The sequence below is a fragment of the Phacochoerus africanus genome, chromosome 2 (assembly GCF_016906955.1).
Source record: "Phacochoerus africanus isolate WHEZ1 chromosome 2, ROS_Pafr_v1, whole genome shotgun sequence".
Lineage (NCBI taxonomy): Eukaryota > Metazoa > Chordata > Mammalia > Artiodactyla > Suidae > Phacochoerus > Phacochoerus africanus.
In genome coordinates, this window is record NC_062545.1 from 75,470,431 (window position 1) to 75,492,970 (window position 22,540).

At 54.8% G+C, this 22,540-nt stretch overlaps 3 protein-coding genes across 7 annotated transcripts in view; 1 reads left to right on the forward strand and 2 right to left on the reverse strand.

The window, feature by feature from the left end:
* PPIL6 (peptidylprolyl isomerase like 6) overlaps positions 1-4,638 on the reverse strand; it is a 43,293-nt gene extending 38,655 nt beyond the window's left edge. The window contains exons 1-2 of the mRNA XM_047762511.1: positions 4,424-4,638; positions 953-1,048 (exon numbers count right to left, since the gene is read on the reverse strand). Of these exons, the coding sequence (XP_047618467.1) occupies positions 953-1,048; positions 4,424-4,546 (219 nt within the window). The 5' untranslated portion in view covers positions 4,547-4,638. The remainder of the gene's footprint in view (positions 1-952; positions 1,049-4,423) is intronic.
* Positions 4,639-4,678: 40 nt separating this feature from the next.
* Positions 4,679-7,921, forward strand: SMPD2 (sphingomyelin phosphodiesterase 2). The gene is made up of 10 exons (XM_047762496.1): positions 4,679-5,193; positions 5,364-5,460; positions 5,574-5,650; positions 5,989-6,082; positions 6,225-6,314; positions 6,552-6,634; positions 6,762-6,894; positions 6,974-7,078; positions 7,262-7,415; positions 7,516-7,921. The coding sequence occupies exons 1-10, from the start codon at positions 5,144-5,146 to the stop codon at positions 7,902-7,904; spliced, it is 1,272 nt and encodes a 423-aa protein (XP_047618452.1). The 5' UTR covers positions 4,679-5,143; the 3' UTR covers positions 7,905-7,921.
* Positions 7,922-8,040: 119 nt separating this feature from the next.
* Positions 8,041-19,628, reverse strand: MICAL1 (microtubule associated monooxygenase, calponin and LIM domain containing 1). Of its 5 annotated transcripts, none has more exons than XM_047762466.1 (25): positions 18,825-19,628; positions 17,001-17,299; positions 16,702-16,909; positions 16,322-16,426; positions 15,884-15,988; positions 15,620-15,775; positions 14,907-15,007; positions 13,985-14,242; positions 13,640-13,755; positions 13,321-13,447; positions 13,049-13,130; positions 12,577-12,724; positions 11,995-12,185; positions 11,699-11,787; positions 11,487-11,564; positions 11,227-11,310; positions 10,957-11,113; positions 10,563-10,639; positions 9,989-10,265; positions 9,768-9,868; positions 9,394-9,507; positions 9,157-9,250; positions 8,880-8,979; positions 8,694-8,767; positions 8,041-8,315 (listed from the first exon to the last, which is right to left on the reverse strand). In XM_047762466.1, exons 2-25 carry the CDS (start codon positions 17,256-17,258, stop codon positions 8,167-8,169), a joined length of 3,249 nt encoding a protein of 1,082 aa, XP_047618422.1. In that variant the 5' UTR covers positions 17,259-17,299; positions 18,825-19,628; the 3' UTR covers positions 8,041-8,166. The 5 variants fall into 5 exon arrangements, with proteins under 5 accessions (XP_047618422.1, XP_047618408.1, XP_047618413.1 ...); XM_047762452.1 differs by having other exon boundaries at positions 17,001-17,302; XM_047762457.1 differs by having other exon boundaries at positions 17,001-17,334.
* Between the last annotated feature and the right edge of the window lie 2,912 nt (positions 19,629-22,540).

Sequence of the window (22,540 nt, forward strand, 5' to 3'; positions counted from 1 at the left end):
ATTCTTGACTCAATCTTGCACTGCTTATGTTACCCAGCAGAGTGAAGCAGTCTTGAGAACCACAAGATCACAGGACATCCTTGTGCAGCCAGGCACAGAACAACCAAAACTGCTTTGGACAGGGGAAATGGGATTTCATCAGCCACTGAGAGATGGGGTGGGACAGGGGACACCAGGACTGGGCCAGGGGTGAAAAGCAGGCTGAAGAGATTAAGAGAACACGTATCCAGGAAGTGAGGGTGGAGGAGGAAAGAAAGGAAAGATAGGTGGACCCATTCCAGCCTGCCCCCCAACATGATTTATATCTGAGCCAGGATGCCACCTTAGAATCCTTCAGATCACATATTCCAGGCAGTGAACCACTAACCAGGGTTGGCATCCAAGAGGAAACCAGTCCACCATCCCTGGATAAGTTCTGCTGGCCTTAGGGCCTGGGGATCTCGAAGGGACCTGTTACAGAGAGGACGCAGAAAAGGGAGCTTGAATTAGGACAAGGCTCCCTTGGGGGAGGTTGGTGCCTGCCGTCAGAGCTCCCCTAGGCAACAGCCCCATGACGCCCCCCTGCTCTGTCTGCTTGGCACCACCAAAACCTTCCAGAGTTAGGGCCAACAGGAGTGCCAGGCCACAGAAACCCGAGTGCCACAGTGTCATAGGAAGTATGAGTAAGTGATACGCAGAGAAAGAGGGGTTGCCATGAGCAGGAGTAAATAACAGCATTGAGAGTTTAAAGCTCACCTTTATCACATGCCTTCCAAAAGAAAATTCTGTCAATGTTTATTTTCTCTTAAAATCAGCCTGGTAAAATGATTGAAATAATTTAGGAAAGGTACATAATTAGAGAAATAAAATCTGGTTGCATTAAAATCACTGCTTCAGTTTTTTCCAGAACAATGCATAGGTAGATAATTCAGGCAAAGGTCTGCTCATTTCCCACAGCCCCAATATCCTTTACCCTTTTTTTCTCCTGTAGATACTGATCCCATGCAAATTCTTGAACAGGAACTATTATAGGATCTTCAAATTTGGATGGATAATTTCTCTTCAGACTCTAGGTTTCAAAACAGAATCATTATTTTACAGCAAATTCTCTTTTAAAGTAGAAATCATTCCCAATTTTTATGGGGTCTCCAGGAAGTTTTATGCAGTGTACATCCAGGCCACACAATCTGGCTAAGAAGCCCCCCTGCCGGTTCCCAGAGGCCCCTGTGCTCACCTCTACTGAGTCCCTCCCCAGGCTACACTTATTTGTCTCTTATCTGAAGAGAAAAAAGCTCCTTGAGGGCAAAGACTACGTCTTAGTTTCCCACTGGTCTCAACATCTGGTGCACTGTGGACCATCCACACGGAGCTACTGAGTGTATGCCAGTAGTTTTGTCATCTGTCATGTTCTTTTAGCACAAGTTTTTCTCTGAACTCTTACAAAACCTCAGTGGATCTATGGATTTTTGTTGTTGTTGTCTTTTTAGGGCTATACCTGAGGCATATGGAAGTTTCCAGGCTAGGGGTCCAATCAGAGCCGTAGCCACTGGCCTACGCCACAGCCACAGCAACACCAGATCTGAGCCGCATCCAATACCTACACCATAGCTCACGGAAACACTGATCCTTAACCCTTTGAGTGAGGCCAGGGATCGAACCTGTGTCCTCATGGTGCTATTCAGATTAATTTCCGCTGAGCCACAATGGGAACCTCTCTATGGATATTTTTAATAAAATGAAGAAATATTGTTGCTTTAATTCACTGACAAAAGGAGAATGACCAAAAGGATATTGTTGTGGTTATACCCATTGGAAAGAAGAGAAGTAAATATTAAATATGTTTTGGTCTAGATGTTGAGCCTCTATTGATATAACATATTTTGTTTTGTCTGTATGAATCAGAAAAAAATCTCACCTGTTAACAATATCTGTCGGGAAAAAAAAAGTTTTGGTTCCTGTTAGGTTACACTTTACCTTCTCATAAAGCAAGAGAAGGCAGTTGAGGCAGTAACAGTAAGGCCTCACTTTCCTAAGCGAGTGTGAGGAGTAAATGAACCAGCAGGGCAGCGTCAGCTGGCTGCCTCCATCGTGGTCTAAGGAGACACTGGCCAGGCATGCTTCATCAAGGGTGGATACTCCAAGGGGGAGAAGCCAGCACAGGAGTGCACCCTGCCTTGGCAGCAGGGGTGACAGAAGAAGGCAGAAGCAATCCCACCATTTCCGTCTTAGTCGGCTATACCCACCCCCAGCTGATGTGTCCTTTTTCTTAATTCTGTGCTGTCTGAGGTGAGCTGACTGCTGTGCAGGCTGACTGCTGTTTCTATAAGGGACCACTTGGAATAACTAATAGGCCCAAGGGTTTTCAAATTAAGTGTATTTAATCATACTTTCTTCATAATTTAATGTTTGTTTCAGAATGGACTACATTACATAATACTTAGTTACTCTTTATAAATCTAAATCTTTGTCAGTTAATTAGGCCTGGGGATTGCTCACAAATGATCATTTTGGGAATATATTCAAGAATCTTTTATTAAGATAGAACTAACTGGGAGTTCCTGTTGTGGCTCAGTGGTTAAAGAATCCGACTAGGAACCGTGAGGTTGGGGATTCGATCCCTTGGCCTTGCTCAGTGGGTTAAGGATCCGGCATTGCTGTGAGCTGTGGTGTACGTCGCAGGCACGGCTTGGATCCTGAGTTGCTATGGCTGTGGTGTAGGCCGGAAGCTACAGCTCCTATTCATCCCCTAGCCTGGGAACCTCCATATGCCAAGGGTGTGGCCCTAGAAAAGACAGGAAAAAAAAAACAGAACTGAATTTACATTGATATGTTTTCATATTCAAGCTACAGTAGGCAAAAGCTTAAGAGAGTGAAAAGTTAACATTTGGTCTTTTTTTTTTTTGGCAGTGCCCACGACATGCAGGAGTTCCTAGCCAGGGATTGAACCCATGCCATAGCTGTAACAGTGCTGGATTCTTAACCTGCTGAGCCATGAGGGAACTCTGGTATTCATAATTTTTTTTTTTTTTTTGAGAAAACATGCCTTCGTAAAAGGAGCTAAGAAAAAAATGAGGGAAAAAAATCCCTCAAGCTCCATTAAATACAACTTGGGCCATAAAACTTTGCTCATCCTATCAACCCAGCTAACACAGTCCATAATTTCTATTTTAAATGATCAACATATGGTTTTCAGACTTATCACTTATTCTCTTCATCTGGATATAAACTTTACTGATTTTGCACAAATTAGTTACTATTTCCTGATTTAATGTAAATACAGACTTTAACACAGTGGACTTGGAACAGGCAAGAAGGTAGGAATTCTTAAGATTTCTTCTATTTGGGAACATTTTGTGTCAAGTATCCAGCTGGCTACTTTGGGAGATAACAAATATGAAGAAGGCATTGTTCTGGAGTCTGATGAGGCTTTGAAGAATAGAAAGCTTGGCATAATCTTACAGTGGCATTTCTGGAGCAAACCCCAAAGACGTGCTGAATTTGACATTTCAGTAATTCATACATTTCTGCATTTCTGCTGCATTCGGTTACAGGTGTGGTGCAGCATTATTGACCTAGCCAAATTCTTCCAATTAAAGTGTTTTTCCTTTGACATCATTCCACATGTTTACAAAGAAATGTCTGGATTCTCCAAAGCACTTGTGGGTTGTTTGTTAAAAAAAAATCCCTGGAGTTCCCGTCGTGGCGCAGTGGTTAACGAATCCGACTAGGAACCATGAGGTTGCGGGTTCGGTCCCTGCCCTTGCTCAGTGGGTTAACGATCCGGCGTTGCTGTGAGCTGTGATGTAGGTTGCAGACGCGGCTCCGACCCTGCGTTGCTGTGCCTCTGGCATAGGCTGGTGGCTACAGCTCCAATTAGACCTCTAGCCTGGGAACCTCCTTATGCCGCGGGAGCGGCCCAAGAAATGCCAAAAAAAAAAAAGACAAAAAAAAAGAGAAATCCCTTAAGCACCTTCAATGGAATGGCCCTGACTGTTATAGAAAATTTACAGGGGGGAAAAAACTCATCCCTTCCCAAATGAATAGTTTTCAAAAATTACTTGGGGTGGGATTTCAATTAAAAATTAATGTGGAGGAGTTCCTCCCGCAGCACAGTGGGTTAAGAACCCGACTGCAGCAGGCTCCTGAAGCTGCAACCATAAAAGAAAAAAATTTTTTTTTTACCGTGGAATAAAATGTGTGGTAATTTAGAGGAAGGAATCACCCTTATTCCCAGCAAGGTTCTGAACGCTTCCTTCGCTCCGATCTCCCTTTAAAGGTAGCCCTTCTAGAGGTGGAACTCCCGCCAGGACCCGCACCTGCCTTTGCACGCTCCTGTCCACATCAGCCAGAACATCCCCTCCCCGATCCTGAGGCCCCGCCACGAGAAGGCGCTAGACACAGAAGCCGGACCGGCCGCCCACACTTGCGGTTTCTTCGCGGTTACCTCAGCGGTGCTCTTCGCAACTTGAAAGCTAGAGCTTTTGAAGAGCCCCACCACCTTCACCTGCAGCGGCTGCTCGGGCGGCAACTGCGAGCTGCAAGGGACCGAAAGCCCCCGGCTAGCCATGGCAGCGCGCGAGGACTCCTTGGAGCACAAACACTGCGTGTCGCCAGGGCAACCACGCGGCCCCGCCCCCGCCGCCCGCCGGGAGGGAGGGGGCGGGGCGAGGCGTTAGGGACCGGCGTTTCCTCAACTTTGGTCCTGTTGCTGGTGGGCCGCCTGCGAGGCCAGAGAGGACGTCCGGGCTCCCGCCCCCAGCGGCGAGCTTCGGCGAAAAGGAACCGGGAGCCTACGTCCCACACGACTCAGCCCGGTCTGCCGCCTGCCCGGGCCTCCTCCAGGACCCCGCCCCGACCCCCGCCTAGGGTCCTCCGCGGGACCTCCTCTCACGCGGCAGCGGACCCTGATCTGCGCCCGATTTCGCCGCAGATCGCCTTTCCGGGTTGGCGCGCAGCTAGATTGGGGCCAGTCTGCCGGTTGCCCGGGTAACGCGGGAGGCCGTCCCAGGCCGCGCGGGCCTCGCGGCCGCGGCCTTCCCAGGAGCGCGAGGGCGGGGCGACCACCTGTGCCCTTTACCCCTCGAAGAGCCCGGCCAGCTCGCCCGCCTCGGGCCGCGCCGCGCTGCCTTTGCCGAGCCGTCCTGCGCCCCCGAGTGCCCTCGCCATGAAGCCCACCTTTTCCCTGCGACTGAAGATCTTTAACCTCAACTGCTGGTGAGTGCGCCCGCTGCCCCGGGCCTGGGGCCTCCCTCACATCCGGGCCTCGGCTCTCCCCTGCGCTGCAGCCTCCGGGTATAGGGACAGCGCGCACCTCGCCCCAGCTCCGATGTTTCCCGGAGCGCCGACCACCCCCGCCGTCACCTCCCTGCCCTTCTGGTTCTCAGGGGCATTCCCTTCCTGAGCAAGCACCGGGCCGACCGCGTCAAGCGCCTGGGAGACTTTCTGAACATGGAGAGCTTCGACCTTGTTCTGCTGGAGGAGGTAGGGCCGGTTGGAACTATTGTGGAACCTTGGCCCGAGGGGGCGGCTGGGGGTGCTATCAGGTCTTTCTCCCCGGGGAAGGGCCGGGCCAGCATCTTGACCCCATTCCTCAGGTGTGGAGTGAGCAGGATTTCCACTACCTGAGGCAGAAGCTGTTGCCCACCTACCCAGCTGCACACTACTTCAGGAGGTGAGGAGCCGCCTGGCCTCAGACCTGGAGGCTCTTGGCCCTGCCTGCCCTTCCCTACGCTGCCTGCAGCCTACCCCCACCCCAACCCCGCCCAGGTTCCTCTTCTCTGAGTGTGGGAGCAGGAAGAGGCAGAAGGAGGAAGAGCTAGTTCTTCAGCTCTTCTCAAGATTTATTATCAGGGCGTCCTATCAGCCCCAGAACAGCTGATGCTTTGAGTTTCCTTCTGGGGTGGTGCCAGGGGCAGAGAGGAGAAGGTAGCTGATAAGGAGGGAAAGAGGCCTGGGGGGGGGGATTTCTTTGTTTGCTTTTCTGGTTACTGATCAGGGCTTGGTTTTCAGTGGCATCATTGGCAGTGGTCTCTGTGTCTTCTCCAAACACCCAATCCAGGAATTCACCCAGCACGTCTTCACCCTCAATGGCTATCCTTACATGGTGAGTCTGCTCTCTGACCTCTTTCACCTCCCTTCCCTATCCTCCACTAACACATAGTAACCGAGGTAGCCTAGGGCTGGCTGGAGGAGAGGGGCAGAAAGGGGTAGCTGTGCCCTGAGTTCCTGCCCTCTTCTGCCTGCAGGTCCACCATGGTGACTGGTTCTGTGGGAAAGCTGTGGGGCTGCTGGTGCTCCATCTAAGTGGATTGGTGCTCAATGCCTACGTGACCCATGTGAGTGAAACCGGCAGTGCTTAGGGTGGGACAGGCAACATGGTCCTGGGAGGGAGAGATGGGACTCCTCTAGCTGGGCTGCCATGGGATGAGATGCGGGGGCTGGATCTCCTTAGGCCAGGAGGCAAGGTTCACGTATATTTTACCAACCATGCCAGGTGACAGGCACAAACTTGATGTACAGCTGCTCTTGGGACCCTCAGTCTCATCTGCTATAATCTCATCTATCTTGCTCAGCTCCATGCCGAGTACAGTCGACAGAAGGACATCTACTTAGCACATCGTGTGGCCCAAGCTTGGGAACTGGCCCAGTTCATCCAGTGTGTGAGCCTGGGCTTGACAGGGGAAGTGGGATGGGGCCCAGGGACTGAGGGATGGCTAAGGCCCCACTTTTAGGGCAGAGCTAGTGAGAGAAGCATTCCTGCCTCACCATCTTGGTTTCTGCAGCCACACATCTAAGAAAGCTGATGTGGTTCTATTATGTGGGGACCTCAACTTGCACCCAAAGGACCTGGGCTGCCGCCTGCTGAAGGAATGGACGGGGCTGCATGATGCCTTTCTTGAGACCCGGGACTTCAAGGTGAGGACCTGCCTGATTATTTCCCTACCCCCACCCTCCCCCTTCCCCCACATCCTCATTCAAACCAGCACTCATCTAGGGCTCTGAAGAAGGTTGTACGATGGTGCCTGAGAACTGCTACGTCAACCAGCGGGAGCTGGAGCAATTCCCCGTGGGCATCCGCATCGACTATGTGCTTTATAAGGTCAGGCTCCCCCTGCAACCTCCCTTCATCCACTGTGTCTCATTGTCTCTCACCAGCCTGTGCTAATCCTTTGCCTAACTAGTCTAGTTTTACATCCCTGGTGACTGGAGAATGGTGTAACCAGAAGCTGGTTCTCTGAGAAGACATCCTCAAATAGTAGGTTCTCTCTGGCCCCTTTCCTAGGCGGTATCTGGGCTATACATCTCCTGTAAGACTTTGAAAACTACTACAGGCAGTGATCCTCACAGTGGCACCCCCCTCTCTGATCATGAGGCCCTGATGGCTACTCTGTGTGTGAGACACAGCCCCCCCCAGCACAACCCCAGCCCTACCCATGGTGAGTCATCCCCATCCTTTCCCTCGGCCCTTCCCCACCACAGGGCAACTCCTCCTCTCTGACCCTCTCTCTCCTATTCCCCTGCCCTGCCTTGTTATAGGACCAGCAGAGAGGTCACCACTGATTAATGTGCTGAGAGAGGCCTGGACAGAGCTGGACCAGGGCCTGGCTCAGGCTCGCTGGTGGGCCACCATCGCTGGCTATGTGATTGGTCTGGGGCTGATTCTCCTGGTGTTGCTGTGTGCCCTGGCTGCTGGAGGAGGGATCAAGGAAATTGCCATACTGCTCTGGACCCCCAGTGTAGGACTGGTGCTGGGGGCAGGAGCATTCTACCTCTTCCACATGCAGGAGGCCAAGAGTTTGTGTAGGGTCCGGGCCGAGCTCCAGCATGTGCTGGGAAGGGCAAGGGAGACCCAGGACCTGAGCCCAGAGTCCGAGCAAGCCTTGCTCCTGGGGCAGCAGGAGGGGGACAGAGCTGAGGAACAATAAAGCCTGACACCTCTTTGGTTCTTGCCTTCTTCCTTGTAGAGGCAGTGATTAGGGCCAGGGGTCAGAAATGACTGTCAGTGTAGACCTTCAGGCTCCTACACATCTGCCCTCCCTGCACAGCAGCCATAGTCCCCTATAAGGGGGTAGAAATTTTATTATGAATAGTGAGGCCTCTCCTGGGCAGCCCAGATGAGTGGGGTGGCACTCTGCTAGGGTGAGGTGGTCTCCTTGCAGAGGAAGAAACAGACAGCCCCACCCTCTTCTAGCCCTGGGCCCCAGGCCCAGAGGCCAGCTCACTGAGCCTGCGCTCCTCCTGGAAGCGGATGAGGGCATCTCGCTGGTTCACCACATCCACCAGCTTCCTCAGGACCTGGTCCTCAGCCTGCCGATCAACAGCTGTCTTTAGACTTTCTGAAGGGAAGGAGATGAAGCTTCGTAAACAAAAAACTGGGCGAGGAGGCAGGAGAGGCAGAGCCTAATCCTGGCCTCTGACTTCTACAGCCCTGGTGGTTTTCTCCTCTGTGAATTTGGTTTATTAACAGTAATGGTTTTCTAGTTTTGTTTAGTAGCAAAACCATTTATAAAGGAAATCTTGTGCAAAAGCCCGACTGCACAGCTCTGACTGAACTGAAGGCGCCGAGTAGGGTCTTGGAGCCCCATCCTCGGGCTTCCTGCAATTCAAGAGGCAATTCAGGAGGTGCTTGAACTGGAGGCCTGTTGCCTGGGCAGTATCTGAGATCACGAGGCTGGGGCCGATTCCAGCCTCTACCTCTCCCACATCCCACCTACCTTCCCGGTTCATGTAGGTTCGTAGCTCTTGGTCCAGCTGCCACTGTTTCTCCTCCAAGGTCAGTTCCTGCACCCTGTGGAGGGAATGAAGAGAAAGGGCACCAGTGTCCAGGGCCCCCAAGGACCTGGCTGGGGCCCTGCTTACCTGCCACTGTGCCCCCACTCCCCAACCTAGACACCCCTTACGTGATCATGAGATCAGCCTCCTCGGCCACCAGGGTGTTTTTCTTTTGAACGAGCTGTAGCAGCTGTTCCAGCCAGAGCGCCTTTTGCTGTTCAGGGGAACCTGACAAGAAGGAAGCAGGGCAGAGGGTGGTCAGGAGGCCTCCAGCAGGGATCAGGAGTCATGGACATGAGGAGTGGAGCTGTGGGCCGAGACCCAGTGGTTAAGGGGAGTTGCTGGGGGTGGAACACCCAGCTGGGAGGCAGGTGTCCTAGCTTGTCCATCCCTGTCTTCACTCACTGCTCTGGCTTCTCAAGGACAGCTCCAGCTCCGTGCCCTTGGCCTCCAGCTCCCTCAGATCAGCCTCGATCTCATTTAGTCGCCGCTGGATGGTCTGAGTAGGACAAGACAGGAGGCCCGGCGGGGGGCGGGGGGGGGTGTCTGTGGATTGCTAGAGAACAGAGCCCCAGGGGAACTCTGATCCCCCATCTCAGACCTGCGACCCCATTAGAACTTCCAGGAACCCCTGGTCCGCACCTGAGCCTTGCAGAACCGCTTCATCTGCTCCTCCCTAGCGCGGCGCAACAGAGTCCTACGCCACGTTGGGTAATTGTTCATGGGGCCTGAATTCTTGACCAAGTTCCACAGAACCTGTGGCAGGGATGGGTGGATAGGGGTTGGGGAAGCTCTATTTGGAAGAGACCAGAAAGACCCTGGGCTGGAAGTGGGGTAAGTGCTGAAAGAAAAGATGGAGGCTTAGAAACCTCAAAGAGTCAGATTGGATGAGAAGACATTCAGAGACGTTTGGGCTCAGAGGAGCCTGCGTGCTGTGGGTTTCTCCCGGGGCGGGAACAGGGAGCAGGATGCATGCTGGCTTGGGCAGAAGAGGTGGCCGCGTTCTTCCTACTCACTTGTTCCATGTCTGAGTCCAAAGGCACATCTTCCTCCTCCTCTGCTTCCTCTTCACTGGAGGACGGACTCTCTTCTTCCTCATTCCCCATAGCTGCAAGAACTGAAGAGAGCGGGAGACGTGGCCTGGGATCTGCACGACCTCCCTTCCCACCCCCAGCACTCCCATCCAGGAATCGGAATACCACCCGCCCAGCCCCACCCCACCCTGGGCGGCAGCTACCTTGAGGGCTCTGGACTGGCACCCCCCAGCCCACAAAGCTTCCCTCCAGGGCCTGGCGGGCCAAGGCAGAGCAGCTTCGCGGGGGCTTGGGTGGTGGCTCCATTTCCGGGTCAGGGGTGAGATGAAGGGAGGATAACCGCTGGCGTTCTGGACTGGAGAGGCGGATCAGCCGACGGGTGGGCTGGCTGGGGCTTGGGACGGGACCGGTCTCCTCCTGGGGGGCTGTGGGAGGTGAGGGTCCTGATGGCATGTTATTCTCCCCTGGTGTGGGAAGGTCCTAGAAGAGCCACCGTGTGTTCTGGTCAGTGACGTGCCATTCTGGGTGGAGGCTGCCCCTTTAGTCAGGTGTGGGCCCTGGTGTTCACTTAATGCCATTTACTGAACAGTGCCATTTACGGTCGGACAGTGTTCTGGGTACTTGGCATGTATCAGTAAGCAAAACAGGACTAAAAGTCCTGCCATGCTGGAGCTTAGAGCAACATGGAGGACCTCAGTGAAGTGGTCTGCAAAGTCTGCTGGGAATGGAGCGCCCTTGTCGCTCCCCGTCCCCATCACACACTTTCACAGCTGTTACCTGACTTGCAGGACCTCTGTGGCCACTGTCCTCTTTGTGGCCTGGCTGGGGTAGGTGCTGGAGGCAGTAGAAATGTCCTGGGAAGGTCAGAGTGGGGAGGAAGCCTCAGATGTAGGCAGCCCAGTGCCCAGATACTCAAGTTTATCAGAGGGATGGGGGGCTGACAGGACTCTGCATGTGCTGGTGAATTTAAACTAGCCTCCTGGTTCCCATGAACCCATGTTTGAGGCTCTGGAGGGGACAGAGAAGACCCCGAGCTCAGCGGAAGAAAATGGCACCTTCGGCCTGTATCTCCCTCATGCCCAGCACCCCAGTTCCCCACCACCTTCAAGTCCCGGCCCCCGAGGCAAGGCTAGACCCAGAGTCCCTCCAAACGCCTCCCAGGTCCACTCACCATCTTCTGGGTGCTGCCCGTAGGCCCCTGGCCACAGTGTGACCTCACAGACCTGGCAGCGGAAGCAGCTCCGGTGGAAGAAACGGCCCTCAACACTGAGGCGTTCTAGGATGTAGAGGTGTTGGCCACAGAGCGCACACAGGTCCTCAGCACTGGCCTGCCCAACCCCGGGGCCGCAGGTCAGCTGGGGTCTAGGTCAGCTGTGAGCCTCTCTTCCCCTGGGGCAGCCCTCCCTGACTTCCCAGCCCTCTGACAGGGCCCTGATCTCACCTCCTGGGGTTCAGATGGGGGTGTCACAGGGGGACTGGGCTCTGGGACAGATGGCTCCTTGGTACCTGGAGTGTCAGCCTCGACCTAAAAAGGTAAGTGCTCATGCCCGGAGGGAGAGGGGCAGGATCAGCTGAGGAGTCCTTGTGTGCAGATGAACGGAAGGAAAGGGGAGTGAGACCAGGAAGGGAGACTGGATGGGGGGTTACAGGGCCTGGGATGGGAGGCAAGACATGGGGGGGACAGGCTGTGGGAAAGAGTACCTCATGGAAGGGACTGTCCAGCCCGTGTGCGTTTATCTCCAGGCGGGGCTTCTTGCCACCTGCGTCCTCCCCATCTGCCTGCAACAAGTCCTGCATTCTGAGTATGGGCTGCCCCCACAGTCTTCCCCTCCCCCACTTCTGAATGGCCTATCACCACAGGAACCCCCCAGGAGGAGCCCACTGCCCAGCCCAACCTCACCCCGACTCCCCACCTGGGCCCGGGTCCGTTGCAGTGTCCTCTGCAGTTTGCCAAGGAAGAGTACAGCGCTGGCGGTGCCCGGAGTGCCTTGGCTGACGGGACCTGCAGGTGGGTGCAATGATGCAATGATGGGGGCCAACATTGTGCCCTCAGAGCACAGGCATGTGCCAGCCCATGGGGATAAAGGATACTTCTCCCAGGCTGTCCTGTAGGGGGAGCTCCCCCCCTCTCTTTTCTCTCCCTCTCCCCCTCCCCCCACATGCACCTCTTTGCCCCAAGCCTGTCCCACCTGCCTACCCTCCAGGTCACCTGGGTTGTGGGGTGTGCTCTTGAAGGCACTGTGGAAGTGGCTGAGGTAGGCGATGAGGCCCAGTGGGTCGCTCCTGGACACCACTGCCTGTGCAGACAAGACCGGCGTGATGCCCAGCTCATGCTCTGCCATCTTCAGTGCCCAAGAAGTTGCTTCCAAAGCCCCCATTCCCTGCAGCTCCGAGGGTTCCCTGAAGGGTGTTGGGAGGAAAAGCTGATGGGAAAACAGAACTTGACCCTGAGGTAGAGGAGGGACTGCAGGAAAGGGAGGAGAGAGCAGAGAGGGAATTAGTCTGGGTGCTAAGCCCTCACCGCCCCCAGTGATGGCTTCTGGCCTTGGGGCTCTCTGCACTTGCAGAGCAAGCTCTCCCTGTTGAGTGCATCTCGATGCTGGTGGGCGGGCAGCATGCTGTCTCCAGGGAGGTGAAGTGACTAGGGCAGGGTTATTAGCAAGTGGTGGCATTGGGACTCAGTGGATGTGCTAACTCCTATCCATGATCCCTCTTCATTCCTCACTGGAGACAGAGGGGCAGGGGCATGAAAGAGGCACAATCTGTCAGGGACCCCCAGCTGCTGACTCACAGTAGGCCAGGCCGCAGCCGGTGCACCAGGGCACACAGAGCCAGCCCGTCAGCCCAGGAAGAAGACAGGTCAGTGACATGGACACCTGGGTACCCAGCCGTCTGCTCCTGGCACCAGCGTAGCAGCTCCTCCTGGGTGCCCACCGACCCTGGGAGAGAAGGGTGTGCTGTGCCCCAGGCCCCCTGGCTCGCAGAAAGGCCCAGTGCTTGGGGTCTGCATGGGAGAGGGGGGAGGAGCGGGGGCCCAGCCCTGCCAGGGCACCAGCCTAACCCTCAGGCAGCACCTCCTTCATCCCAGTATTCTCATTTGGAAAAAAAAAATCCCCTGGGGGGATACAGTCAGGTAATGAAGAGAGTGAAATCTCTGCTAGCCACATGGAGGGCAGTGGGCTAAGAACTGAGGGGCAATGGAGACCCCAGGCTAGAAGGAGAGGCAGGTTTGGGGTCTGCAAGGTCTAAGAAGGCTTGCTTACCAGTGGCTGGCTTTCCTGAGTCCATTTTGTCACTTATCTTCCGCACAGGCTCCTTAGCCTCCACGTCATACAGGTCTCGTACCTAAGAGAGCCCCTTTCAGGTCTCCGGGTGGACTGACCACACCCAGCCTCTGCCTGTAGGGGAGGAGTTGCCTGGGTGGGATTCACCCAGAGGGGCAGGGACTGGGCAGGCCAGGAGGGGAGGCCTGACTTGGCCGGGGGTGGGGGTGGGGGTGCGACCTGAGAAGTCAGGGGGTGCCAGGGGCTCTGACCTGAGTGGGGGTCACAGCCCGAAGGTTCAAGTTGGGATAGCGGGTGGCCGGGTCCAGTCCGTATTGGGCCACATTGCGGTGCATGTTCTCCGGGGATGTCTGGGACAGGAGCTGGTACAGGCTCTCTCTGAGGGGTGAGAGTGGGGGACAGGAGCACAAATGCAAGGGCACCACTGGCAGCCAGCCCTCAAGAATTGCCAGGCATTCCTTTTATTCTCTTTTACCAATGCCCGCATCTACTCACCCAGCCCCCTTGACCTTATTCCTGATTCTTGTCCTATACCCAGCCCCCGCACCAGCTCTCCAACTCAGGCCTCACCGCTCTGCCAACACCTCCAGGGGCCCGGTGCCCTCTGCCCACCGCTTCACCATCCAGGCGGCATCAAAGGCTGCCAAGAAGCCCCGGGCCACTCCAGTGCCCAGGGGCCAGAAGGGCTGAAAGGTCAGAAGGACAGGAAACAGTTCAGTGAGTGTCCAACAGGGGTGCCCAAGCCCAGATGCCCCCCAGGGCCAGAACAGGGGGGGGCTGACCCCACCAAGCCATCCTCCGGTCCTCCTGACAACAAGCAAACCCCTCTGAGCCCCTCCCAGTACCCCTGTGCCTCCTTACAATGGGTCCAGAGAGCCCTCCCCTCCCCCCCATCAGGGAACACTGACCCCTCACCTCCACCAGGCAGTCCCCGACCAGCCCCAGCAGCAGTCGGGCGCCGTGCTTCTCCCGCACCCGAGCAGAGCTCTCTGCCCGCATCATGCTTGTGAAGTCAAAGGCAGAAACGTCAGGCCGCCCGTGGGCGTCCTGGGCAAACTCCAGCTTCCCGAGCTTGCCGTGGGTGGCGAAGTCGGCAGCTGCCCGAGCAAAGCGCTGCAAAGCCTCAGGCACCACATTGGCACTGCCCAGCAGCCGGTCGGTCTCTGGCCAGTCCTACGTGGCCAACAGATTAGAACCAGAAGGGTCAACTGAACCATCGGATCCCCTTAGGTGTAGAAGGTGCCCATTCTGAGGCCTCAGGCATGGGCTTGCCCAGACTACACAGCAGCTGAAGGCTGAGCTGGGACTAGAATTGGAAAGTCCTGCCCCCGCGCTCAAGCTCCTTCCTCAACACTTGCCCTGCCTCCGAGGCCCAGTATCACTACTGTTACCATATTTCAAGTCACTGAACTTCTCAGAGCCTGAACTTGCCATCATTAGAGATAACACACCTAACTTCTCAAGGTACCGTGAGTTAGGTGAGAAAACACACAGAAAGCTCTCAGGCAATCAATGAGTTCATACAGCAGATACTTTCAGCGTTCTTAGTACATTCCAGGCACTGGGACTCACTCATTGGCAAGCAAGAGACAGACAAAACCCCTGCCCTCGTGGAGCTTACAGTTTGTAGTCCTATGGCTGCTATCAGGTGTTTAGCCCAGAATTCGATTCAGGTTGTCACATAAGTCAGGGGAGGAGAGCTTACTTAGGTAGAGGAAGTGCTGTCGCAGAGAAGATGGGCTCCCTCCACACCCAGGGGAGACTGTGTCCAGGCCCAGCCCCTACCTCCTAGGTAGGGCCCACTGAGCAGCCCCTCTTGCCTGGGCCTGAGCCCCACCTGGCGGAGCACCCCCAGCCGCAGCAGGCACTGCTTCTTGGCTGTCATCACAAAGTAGTGGGTGTCATCCTTATAGTACACGATGTTCTCCAGATCAATGCCTGTGGGGACAGGGCACGGTGCAGGGGATGTCACCTTACATGTCACCTCTCCAAATATCCAGCCATGCCTGACCTCTGAGCATAGGAATCACAACTTAGCTTGCTGTGGGCCTTCCACCACAGTGGCCATGAATTTGGGTGGTACAATGGGCCCAGGAGGCCTAAAGTGTGGAAAAGAGAGGGAAACTTGGGTGGGGTGGCAGCTGGGAGACGTGCACCACATGGCCACAGGCTTGCAGAGGACAGCCTGGCTTCCTCAACTGGATGCACACACTCCAGGGGGTGTGGCAGGGTGAAGCCAAAGTCAACACAGGGCATCTTCTGGAAGTACCACCTTCATTTTGAATTCGTTTCGTTTTTATATGAAAGCATATGTAAAGAAGCCTGAAGCGAGAGCTTATGCATTGTGGGAGATTTTTAAGACTTGTCATGCCAGGTGGCCAAGTGGGGCTGTGCCTGCTGAATCCCCAGGGGCACAGCTTATTGGCTGCCAAGACCACAGAGATGGAAAAGTGGGGGATTCCTCGGACTGTGGACAGGGCTGAGAGGGAGAGGAGGGAGTGAGGCCACAGTCAGGCATGTAGGGGGGGAACCCTGTGAGAGCGGGCTAACCTGTGGCTTTGAGCAGGCTCTGGAAGAAGCTCTGGTTGTAGATCCTGGCCACGCCACTGATCTCGGGCACCTGTGTCTCTTCCACGGTGCGTCTGTTCACAAAGTTGGCCGTGATGCCAATGGCCAGTTTGCCACGCATTTCTCGCACCGTGAAGCCTGGAGAGGGGACAGGTGGGTAGTGGCAGGGGGAAGAGGGCGTCATAGCCTAGAAAGGCCCAGGAGGAGCTCCCAATGCTGGCTTTTTTGAGGGAAGGGATCACTCACCTTCAGGAACGAATTTACCTCCAGCAGCAGAGATGAGGACATCAAATTCATAGTTGGCCAGTTGAGCTGGAGGGTTGGGGTGGAGCTGGGCACGCCAGCCACTCCCTGGGGCAGAGGGTGTGAGTGGCACAAAGGTGTGGAAATTTGAAGGGGCCCTTATAGTCCCAGGACGATCCAGTGAAATCATTAAATGTGTAAAGGGTTTATGGTTTAGAATGCAAAGGCACACTGCTGTCAAACCACACATTAGCCATGGAAAGGAGATAAGGAAAGAAATACAGCATGTTCTACAGATGCTCAAAGTGAGGCTCGGTGGGGTTTGCATAAGCCCATGCTATTAGAAAGGGGGACTCAGCTGACTCCCAACCCCGCCCTTTTTCTCCCACAAGGTCAAGATGTCCTTGGCAGAGGGGGGTTCTCAGGAACAGAAGTACTCACCCTTTTTGGGAGGGGGCTGGAGGCCAGTGAAAGTGACACCCCAGTGAATTTCCACCCCCAGCAGTAATGCCACTTTCAACAAAACCAGCTGCAGTTGCCGGATGCCTGGAAGGGAGAGAACATTAGAAACAGGGACCCAGGAGCCCAGAGCCTCCCCAAGCCGCAGTGTGTACCTGGTCAGAGCTAGAGAAGGTCTTAGAGATCGCTCAGTCCAACTGCCCGTTTTACAGGTGACGGACCTGCGTCCTGAAAGCCACTTGGCTGAAGTGAAACTTGTCCACTCTGCCCCCTGCTGGCCCAGCAGCCCCATCCCCGCCCACCACTGGCCTGTCCCTAGGCCCAGGCTCACCCGCCCCTCCAGGCCACCACATGGTGCTCACTGATGTGGTCCAGGGAGCCTGTGCAGAAGCGCCCATAGAACTTCTTGGCGCCGAGTGCCCGAAGGTCATGGATGGTGAAGGGCCAGAGGTGGAGCACGTTGTGGCGAGAGAACTTGGTGCGCTTTTCCACCAGCACCACCCGGGCCCCGAGCATTGCCAGCTCCACAGCAGCCCGCAGCCCACAAGGTCCCGCACCCACCACCAGGCACTGTGAACACACAAGTCAGCATCAGCACGGCATCCAGGCCCCTCCTGACTCCCCTACTCTTCAAACCCCATCCCAGGCACTGTGTATCCACCTTGGTGCTGGTGCAGGCCCGACCCTGCTGGTAGACAGGCTGACTGGCTCGCTTGTCCAGCTTGGCCCACAGGGACTTGGCGCTCCAGTAGTTGAGCTGGGCCTTGATCTTGTGGTACTGTGGCAGCCCCCCGCCAGGCTCCAGCTCTAGGGCCCTACATAGCCCCTGGAAGCTGCTCAGCACATCCTGGCACAGCTGGGCCTGCAGGAAGCTCTCAAAGTGGGCATGTGCTGGGTTGGTGGAGGTAGCTGAGGCCATGGAGACCCCTGGGACTCCCAGGGAGGGGCAGAGGCACGTGGCTGCTGGAGAGAAGGGAAGGAGAGAAGGGAGGAGGCTGGAGAGAGGAGGAAGGGAAAAGGAAGGGGAGAAGAAAGCAATCCGGTACCCCGAGGGAGCTCCGGGTCTCTGCTCCTCTCTGCCAGCTGCTCAGAGACAGCTGCTATCCCTTCCACTCCAAGTGAAATTTGCCAAATTTGGAAATGAAAAATCAGCAGTCCTGGGCCCAGAAGGCCCTTGGAAAGCCAGGGAAGGGAGGTTCCAGCTCAGCCTTCTTGTTCAGGAATCTCCAAGCCCTGCTCCATCTCTGGGGCCCAGGGGACAGGGATTCCTCCTCTGCCTCCTGAGGCCCTGGAAGCAGGTCGTGAGGAACTCCTTGGATGTGGAGCGGGCAGGGTGCCCAGGAGGAGAGCTTTCCTTGCAGAATAGACAGGGATGACTCTAATACTTGCCATCCCAGCTGCTAGGCACACATTCCGCCCCATTTCACCCCATGCCGCCCTGAGCCTGGGGCCCCTCAATGTACTCAGTGCCACGCTGCTTGTGGAGTGTGTCACATGCCAGGGGCAAAGTTTTGCACTTTAGCGCTTGTGATTGCTTCCTGGGGGAGGAGACAGTCTCCTCCGGAGGTTCCACTTCCCATCACCAAAACTACCTTAACCAACAGCAGAGGATGTTGCATCTGACTGAGTGACACACAACTGGATCTATTTCTGACTCACTGTGGTCAAAATACTTCCCCTGACTTGCCACCGCTCACAGCCAAGACGGTTGAGGGATTTGCGGGGGCGCGGGGTGGGGGAGCGCAAGGCAGCAGGGTTGGTCCCTCCCAGCTTCCTCCCACCCCCATCCATGCCCTGCCCCATCCCTCCATGCTCTCCCAGGAATTCCGAAGACAAGGCCTCCCTTTGTCCCCTTCTCTCTCGTTTAGGTCCCCACGCAACTTGAGGGGTGTTGGAGAGGGCTTTCTCACGCAGGGATCAGGAGGAATCGGAGGGAGCGGGGGACATGGTTGCCCACAGGGGAGTTAGGTAAGGAAGGTGGGTGGCACTGATGGGGGTTATGTCCTTGGGCTGATCCCCCTGACCCTGCTCGGCCGCCACACCCGTCCCAGCCTCCGCGGACCAGGCTCAGGCAGAAGGAGATTAAAATCTCTGCCGGAGGTCACCTGGACGAGGGCGGACGGGACGTCAGGAAGACCAAAGGTCTCTCTTGGGGGTGTCAGACACAGCAAAAGTCTCTCTTCCCCTCAGAGAAGTGGGGAGAGGGGCGTCCCAGCCTGGAAACGCCAGGACAAAGGATGTGGGAGGGATGGAGCGGTCTGGAATGATGGAGAGGGAGCAGGACCACTGACGGCGGGAGGGCGGGGATATTCCCACTCTGGACGGTAAAGTCGGGACAGAGGCTGAAAAGGGCGGGGGTGCAGAGTGACGGGCCGGACCGGGCCGGCGGGATTCCCGAGCGCCGGGAGCCATATTTCCCCAGAAGCACACCCCTACCCCTGTGCTGGGCCCCCGCAGGCAGCGGGCGCGCAGCTGGAGCACTTACCGGGGGCTTGGGAGCCCGTAGGGGCCGCTTCCTGCCCAGCGGGTGTCCCAGTCGGGGCGGGTTGGGGGCCGGGGACAGAGAGAAGGCGGTCGTGGAGGTGGAGGGGCGCGGACCAAAAGCCGCGACTGCAGGACTGCACCCTGGCTGCGCGGGGCCGTGGATTCAGTCTGAGTGTGAGCTTCCGCACGGGACGCGCAACCCGCGGAGGCTTTATTCGCGCCTCATTAGCATCTCATTACCCGGCGATCTGCAGCTGGGGGCAGCCCGGGCCCGCCCACGCCTGCAGGGCGTGGCTGGAGGGCGTGGCGCCGCTGACGCGGCGTTCCGTTCCGTTCCGTTCTCGGGCCCGAGACCCCGGCCTGGCCCGGCCGATAAGCCGGGGATCCGAGGCGCCCGGATCCCGACGGTGCACCCGCGGCCGTAGGCGCCATCCTAGAGCGTTGCCTGCGCCGGCAAAGTTATCCCTTCCCGGGTGGGCGAGGCCACCCACCCTTGCTCCGTACCTACTCCTCGGCTGTCTCCGAGCACTGGGCGGAGAGGGCGCTCGGGCTGAGCGAGAAGTTTGCCGAAGTTGTTGAGACCATAGGCACGTCTGCGTCTCTTCACCTCTCCTACCAGGAGATGCACTGCCAGCCCGGGCGCCCCACGATGAACCCACGCTCGGGGGCCGTCTCCCCTACAACTAGTTTGCCGCTAGACCCCGGCTGCGGGCAACGGGCACGGATTCAAGTTCCGGGAACTCGGCAGTTGTAGCTTCCACAGCGGCAGAAGTGAGAGGGCCAGAGGGTCTTGGGGTGGAGGCGGCGGTGTTAGACCATTACTACGAAAGGCGGAAGTGGGAGGGGCGTGTGGGTGAAAGGCTAGTTCCCCAGTAGGTAAGAAGAATGCCATGGAGAAAGGACACACGGAACTGTCGGTAATGAAAAGAGACCTTTGGGATCAACTTCCTCGTATTCCTCATAAGCAAACAGCGCCAAAGTGAAGACACTCTTTCAAGGTCATTCCACTAGTTAATAAAACATGAGTCCTCATTTAATAAACATCTACTATGAATGTTATCTTGATCACGAGAGTCCCATTTTACTGAAGAAGAAACCGAGGTCACAGAGGTTCTGTGATCCACAAGTTAGCCAACAAAGCGGCACAGCTGGTACGGGACTCAGGCCTATCTGGAATCCAGTGTTGACCCAACGTGGCAAGTGAAAGGCTGGCATCCTAAAAAGCTGGGTTTCTTGTTTAGAGCAAGTGACACTGTTACACTAATGAAACAGGAATGAATGGGAGGGTCCTTTCCTTGAGATCCAGGGACTGGAAAGAGCTGGGTCCCTATGGCTCTCTCCTTATCTTTATTCTTACTTTGCATTTCATCTGGAAACTCTCTGAGACCCAGTAAGATTTGTTATACTCACTGTTCCCAGATTGAGGTGAGAAGCAGGCGAGAAGGGGAAAAGCCCGCTCTCTGCCAGGAGCGGCAGGGAATTCAGCCAGGTCAGGCTCAGGAAACTGGAGCCCGTCCTAGCTCATGAGTGTGACTAGTCATTTGGCTTGAAATCAATTTGCCAAATATCAGACACACCCATATTTAAATACATAGCATAAGAAGGGTTTTAAAGTCCATTCTAAATGGGTTTACCAGGCTTTCATGCCATTTCTCTTTCATTAGTGAATAAGCAGCTGCTCTGACTTAGTGCCTTTGCAAAGGCCCAGCAGGGTCTGCCTCTTCACTCAATGACTTGCCCTTTCAGCCAAACCAGGTCACATGGCTTTCCGAACGACAGATGCTAAAATGTGTCTTTAAAAAAGATCACAGACAGGAGTTCCCGTCGTGGCGCAGTGATTAACGAATCCGACTAGGAACCATGAGGTAGCGGGTTCGGTCCCTGCCCTTGCTCAGTGGGTTAACGATCCAGCATTGCCGTGAGCTGTGGTGTAGGTTGCAGACGCGCCTCGGATCCCGCGTTGCTGTGGCTCTGGCGTAGGCCGGTGGCTACAGCTCCGATTCGACCCCTAGCCTGGGAACCTCCATATGCCACAGGAGCGGCCCAAGAAATGGCAAAAAGACAAAAAAAAAAAAAAAAATCACAGAACAATAATGACTTCATCAGTGCTTTAAAAAACTGCTGACTTGGAGTTTCACTTTATGTTAATTAAAACTACACAGTGGAGCAAAAAGAGTAGCGTATATTGGTTTGTAATCTAGACGACCTGGTCAGATTCCAGCTTTGCTGCACATGAACTTAGTGTAACCTTGAAAAGTCACCAACCACCATGCTTTAGTCTTATCTCTAAATGGAGGCAGTTTAATTACTCAACCTCTTCAACTCATTTTGATTCTAAATTCCTATTACTCAATGTCGGTGACTCTAAGAAATGTACAGCCCAGAAGGCCCAAAGCAAGTTCAATTTAGAATTTCTTCAAAGAGAGAGAGAAAAAAAATGGCCTCTAATAAAGCTAAATGAATAATTGTCTACAAAGTATTTCTCTTCTTAATTAGAATCTTATCTGAATCATGAGCCATATTACATGTGTATATGAAACTAAAAACACGGGCACAAACACTGGCTAATTCATACTGGATCAAATAATTGGGAAGTCAGTTTTAAAAGAATCCCATTCTAGTGTTTTTGCAAATAATCATGCCAGCAGTGGCCTAGGTTTAAAAACTTGAGCCTTTAAGACAGGATCCCTTTCTTCTAATCCACACCATGTTTTTGTCTTCCTGCAGTGCCATCCTGACCTCACCTAGAGCCTGGAGTCAGAAACTAGATCCCTAGCAATGCAGGTGACGGTTCTAAGCCACCCTATATATGGCCTTCCTGTAGGTCAGTGTGTTCAAACACCACACACACAGTCCTGGGTCAGGAGCTGTGGCTGCATTGTGACTAGGCAGACACAGCTCTTGATCTAAAAATAATTACCAGTTGAGTCCAAAGTGTGAGTGCTGTAGACAGATATAAAAGGGTGGCCTGATTGAGATTAGAGGGTCTGAGGGGATTAGAGGGTGAGGAAGTGACACTTGCACTGGATTCTGACAGATGAGCAGACATTAGTCAGAGAGAAGAGGCAGACACCTTTCACACCTGAGAAAACGCCTGCCTCAAAACCTAAGGCAGGAAATTGCTGGCTCTGTTTGGGGAAGACAGTGTGGCTAGAAGTGAGAATGGGGAAGGGACCTGAGGGGAAGATGGGTTGGGGATTTTACTCTGAGTGTAGAGGGAAACTGTAGAAAGATTGTAAGCAGAGCAGAGATCTGTTCATATTTGCTTTAATAATGCAATATCCATGTGTTTAGCAGAGCCCTCAGCTTCATGCTAAGGGCACTATGGTGAGCTGGGTAGATCACCATTTCTGGTGGAGAAAGAGCTTGGGGAGAGGGAGGAAAGGCAGACCTTGGCAGGAGTCCAGGCGAGAGGACCTGGTGATGGTACAGCAGGTGGGGTGGGAAAAGTGGACCACTAGTTTGAAGTGAAACTGACATAACTTGAGGATGGATCAGGGTGGGGGTGAGGAGGGACCCATCAAGAATGACTCCCAACTTTCTCTCTTGGCTGATGAGAGTAAGTGGACCCAAAATTTGGGTTGCTTATTTTTTCCTACCCTTCCCTGCTACTTTGTCCTCTATATGCTTTTTTTTTTTTTTTTTGGTCTTTTCAGGGCCGCACTCACATATGGAGGTTCCCAGGCTAGGGGTCGAATTGGAGCTACAGCTGCCAGC

Excerpts from the sequence above, each read along its gene's own strand:
- MICAL1 (XM_047762466.1), bottom strand. The coding sequence starts at position 17,258 with ATGGCCTCAGCTACCTCCACCAACCCAGCACATGCCCACTTTGAGAGC. Across the intron at positions 11,311-11,486 it reads TGGACAGTCCCTTCCATGAG|GTCGAGGCTGACACTCCAGG; the intron begins GTACTCTTTCCC and ends TTACCTTTTTAG. Across the intron at positions 10,640-10,956 it reads CGGGCAGCACCCAGAAGATG|GACATTTCTACTGCCTCCAG; the intron begins GTGAGTGGACCT and ends TGACCTTCCCAG.
- SMPD2 (XM_047762496.1), top strand. The coding sequence starts at position 5,144 with ATGAAGCCCACCTTTTCCCTGCGACTGAAGATCTTTAACCTCAACTGC. Across the intron at positions 5,461-5,573 it reads ACCTTGTTCTGCTGGAGGAG|GTGTGGAGTGAGCAGGATTT; the intron begins GTAGGGCCGGTT and ends CCCATTCCTCAG. Across the intron at positions 6,315-6,551 it reads TCAATGCCTACGTGACCCAT|CTCCATGCCGAGTACAGTCG; the intron begins GTGAGTGAAACC and ends TATCTTGCTCAG.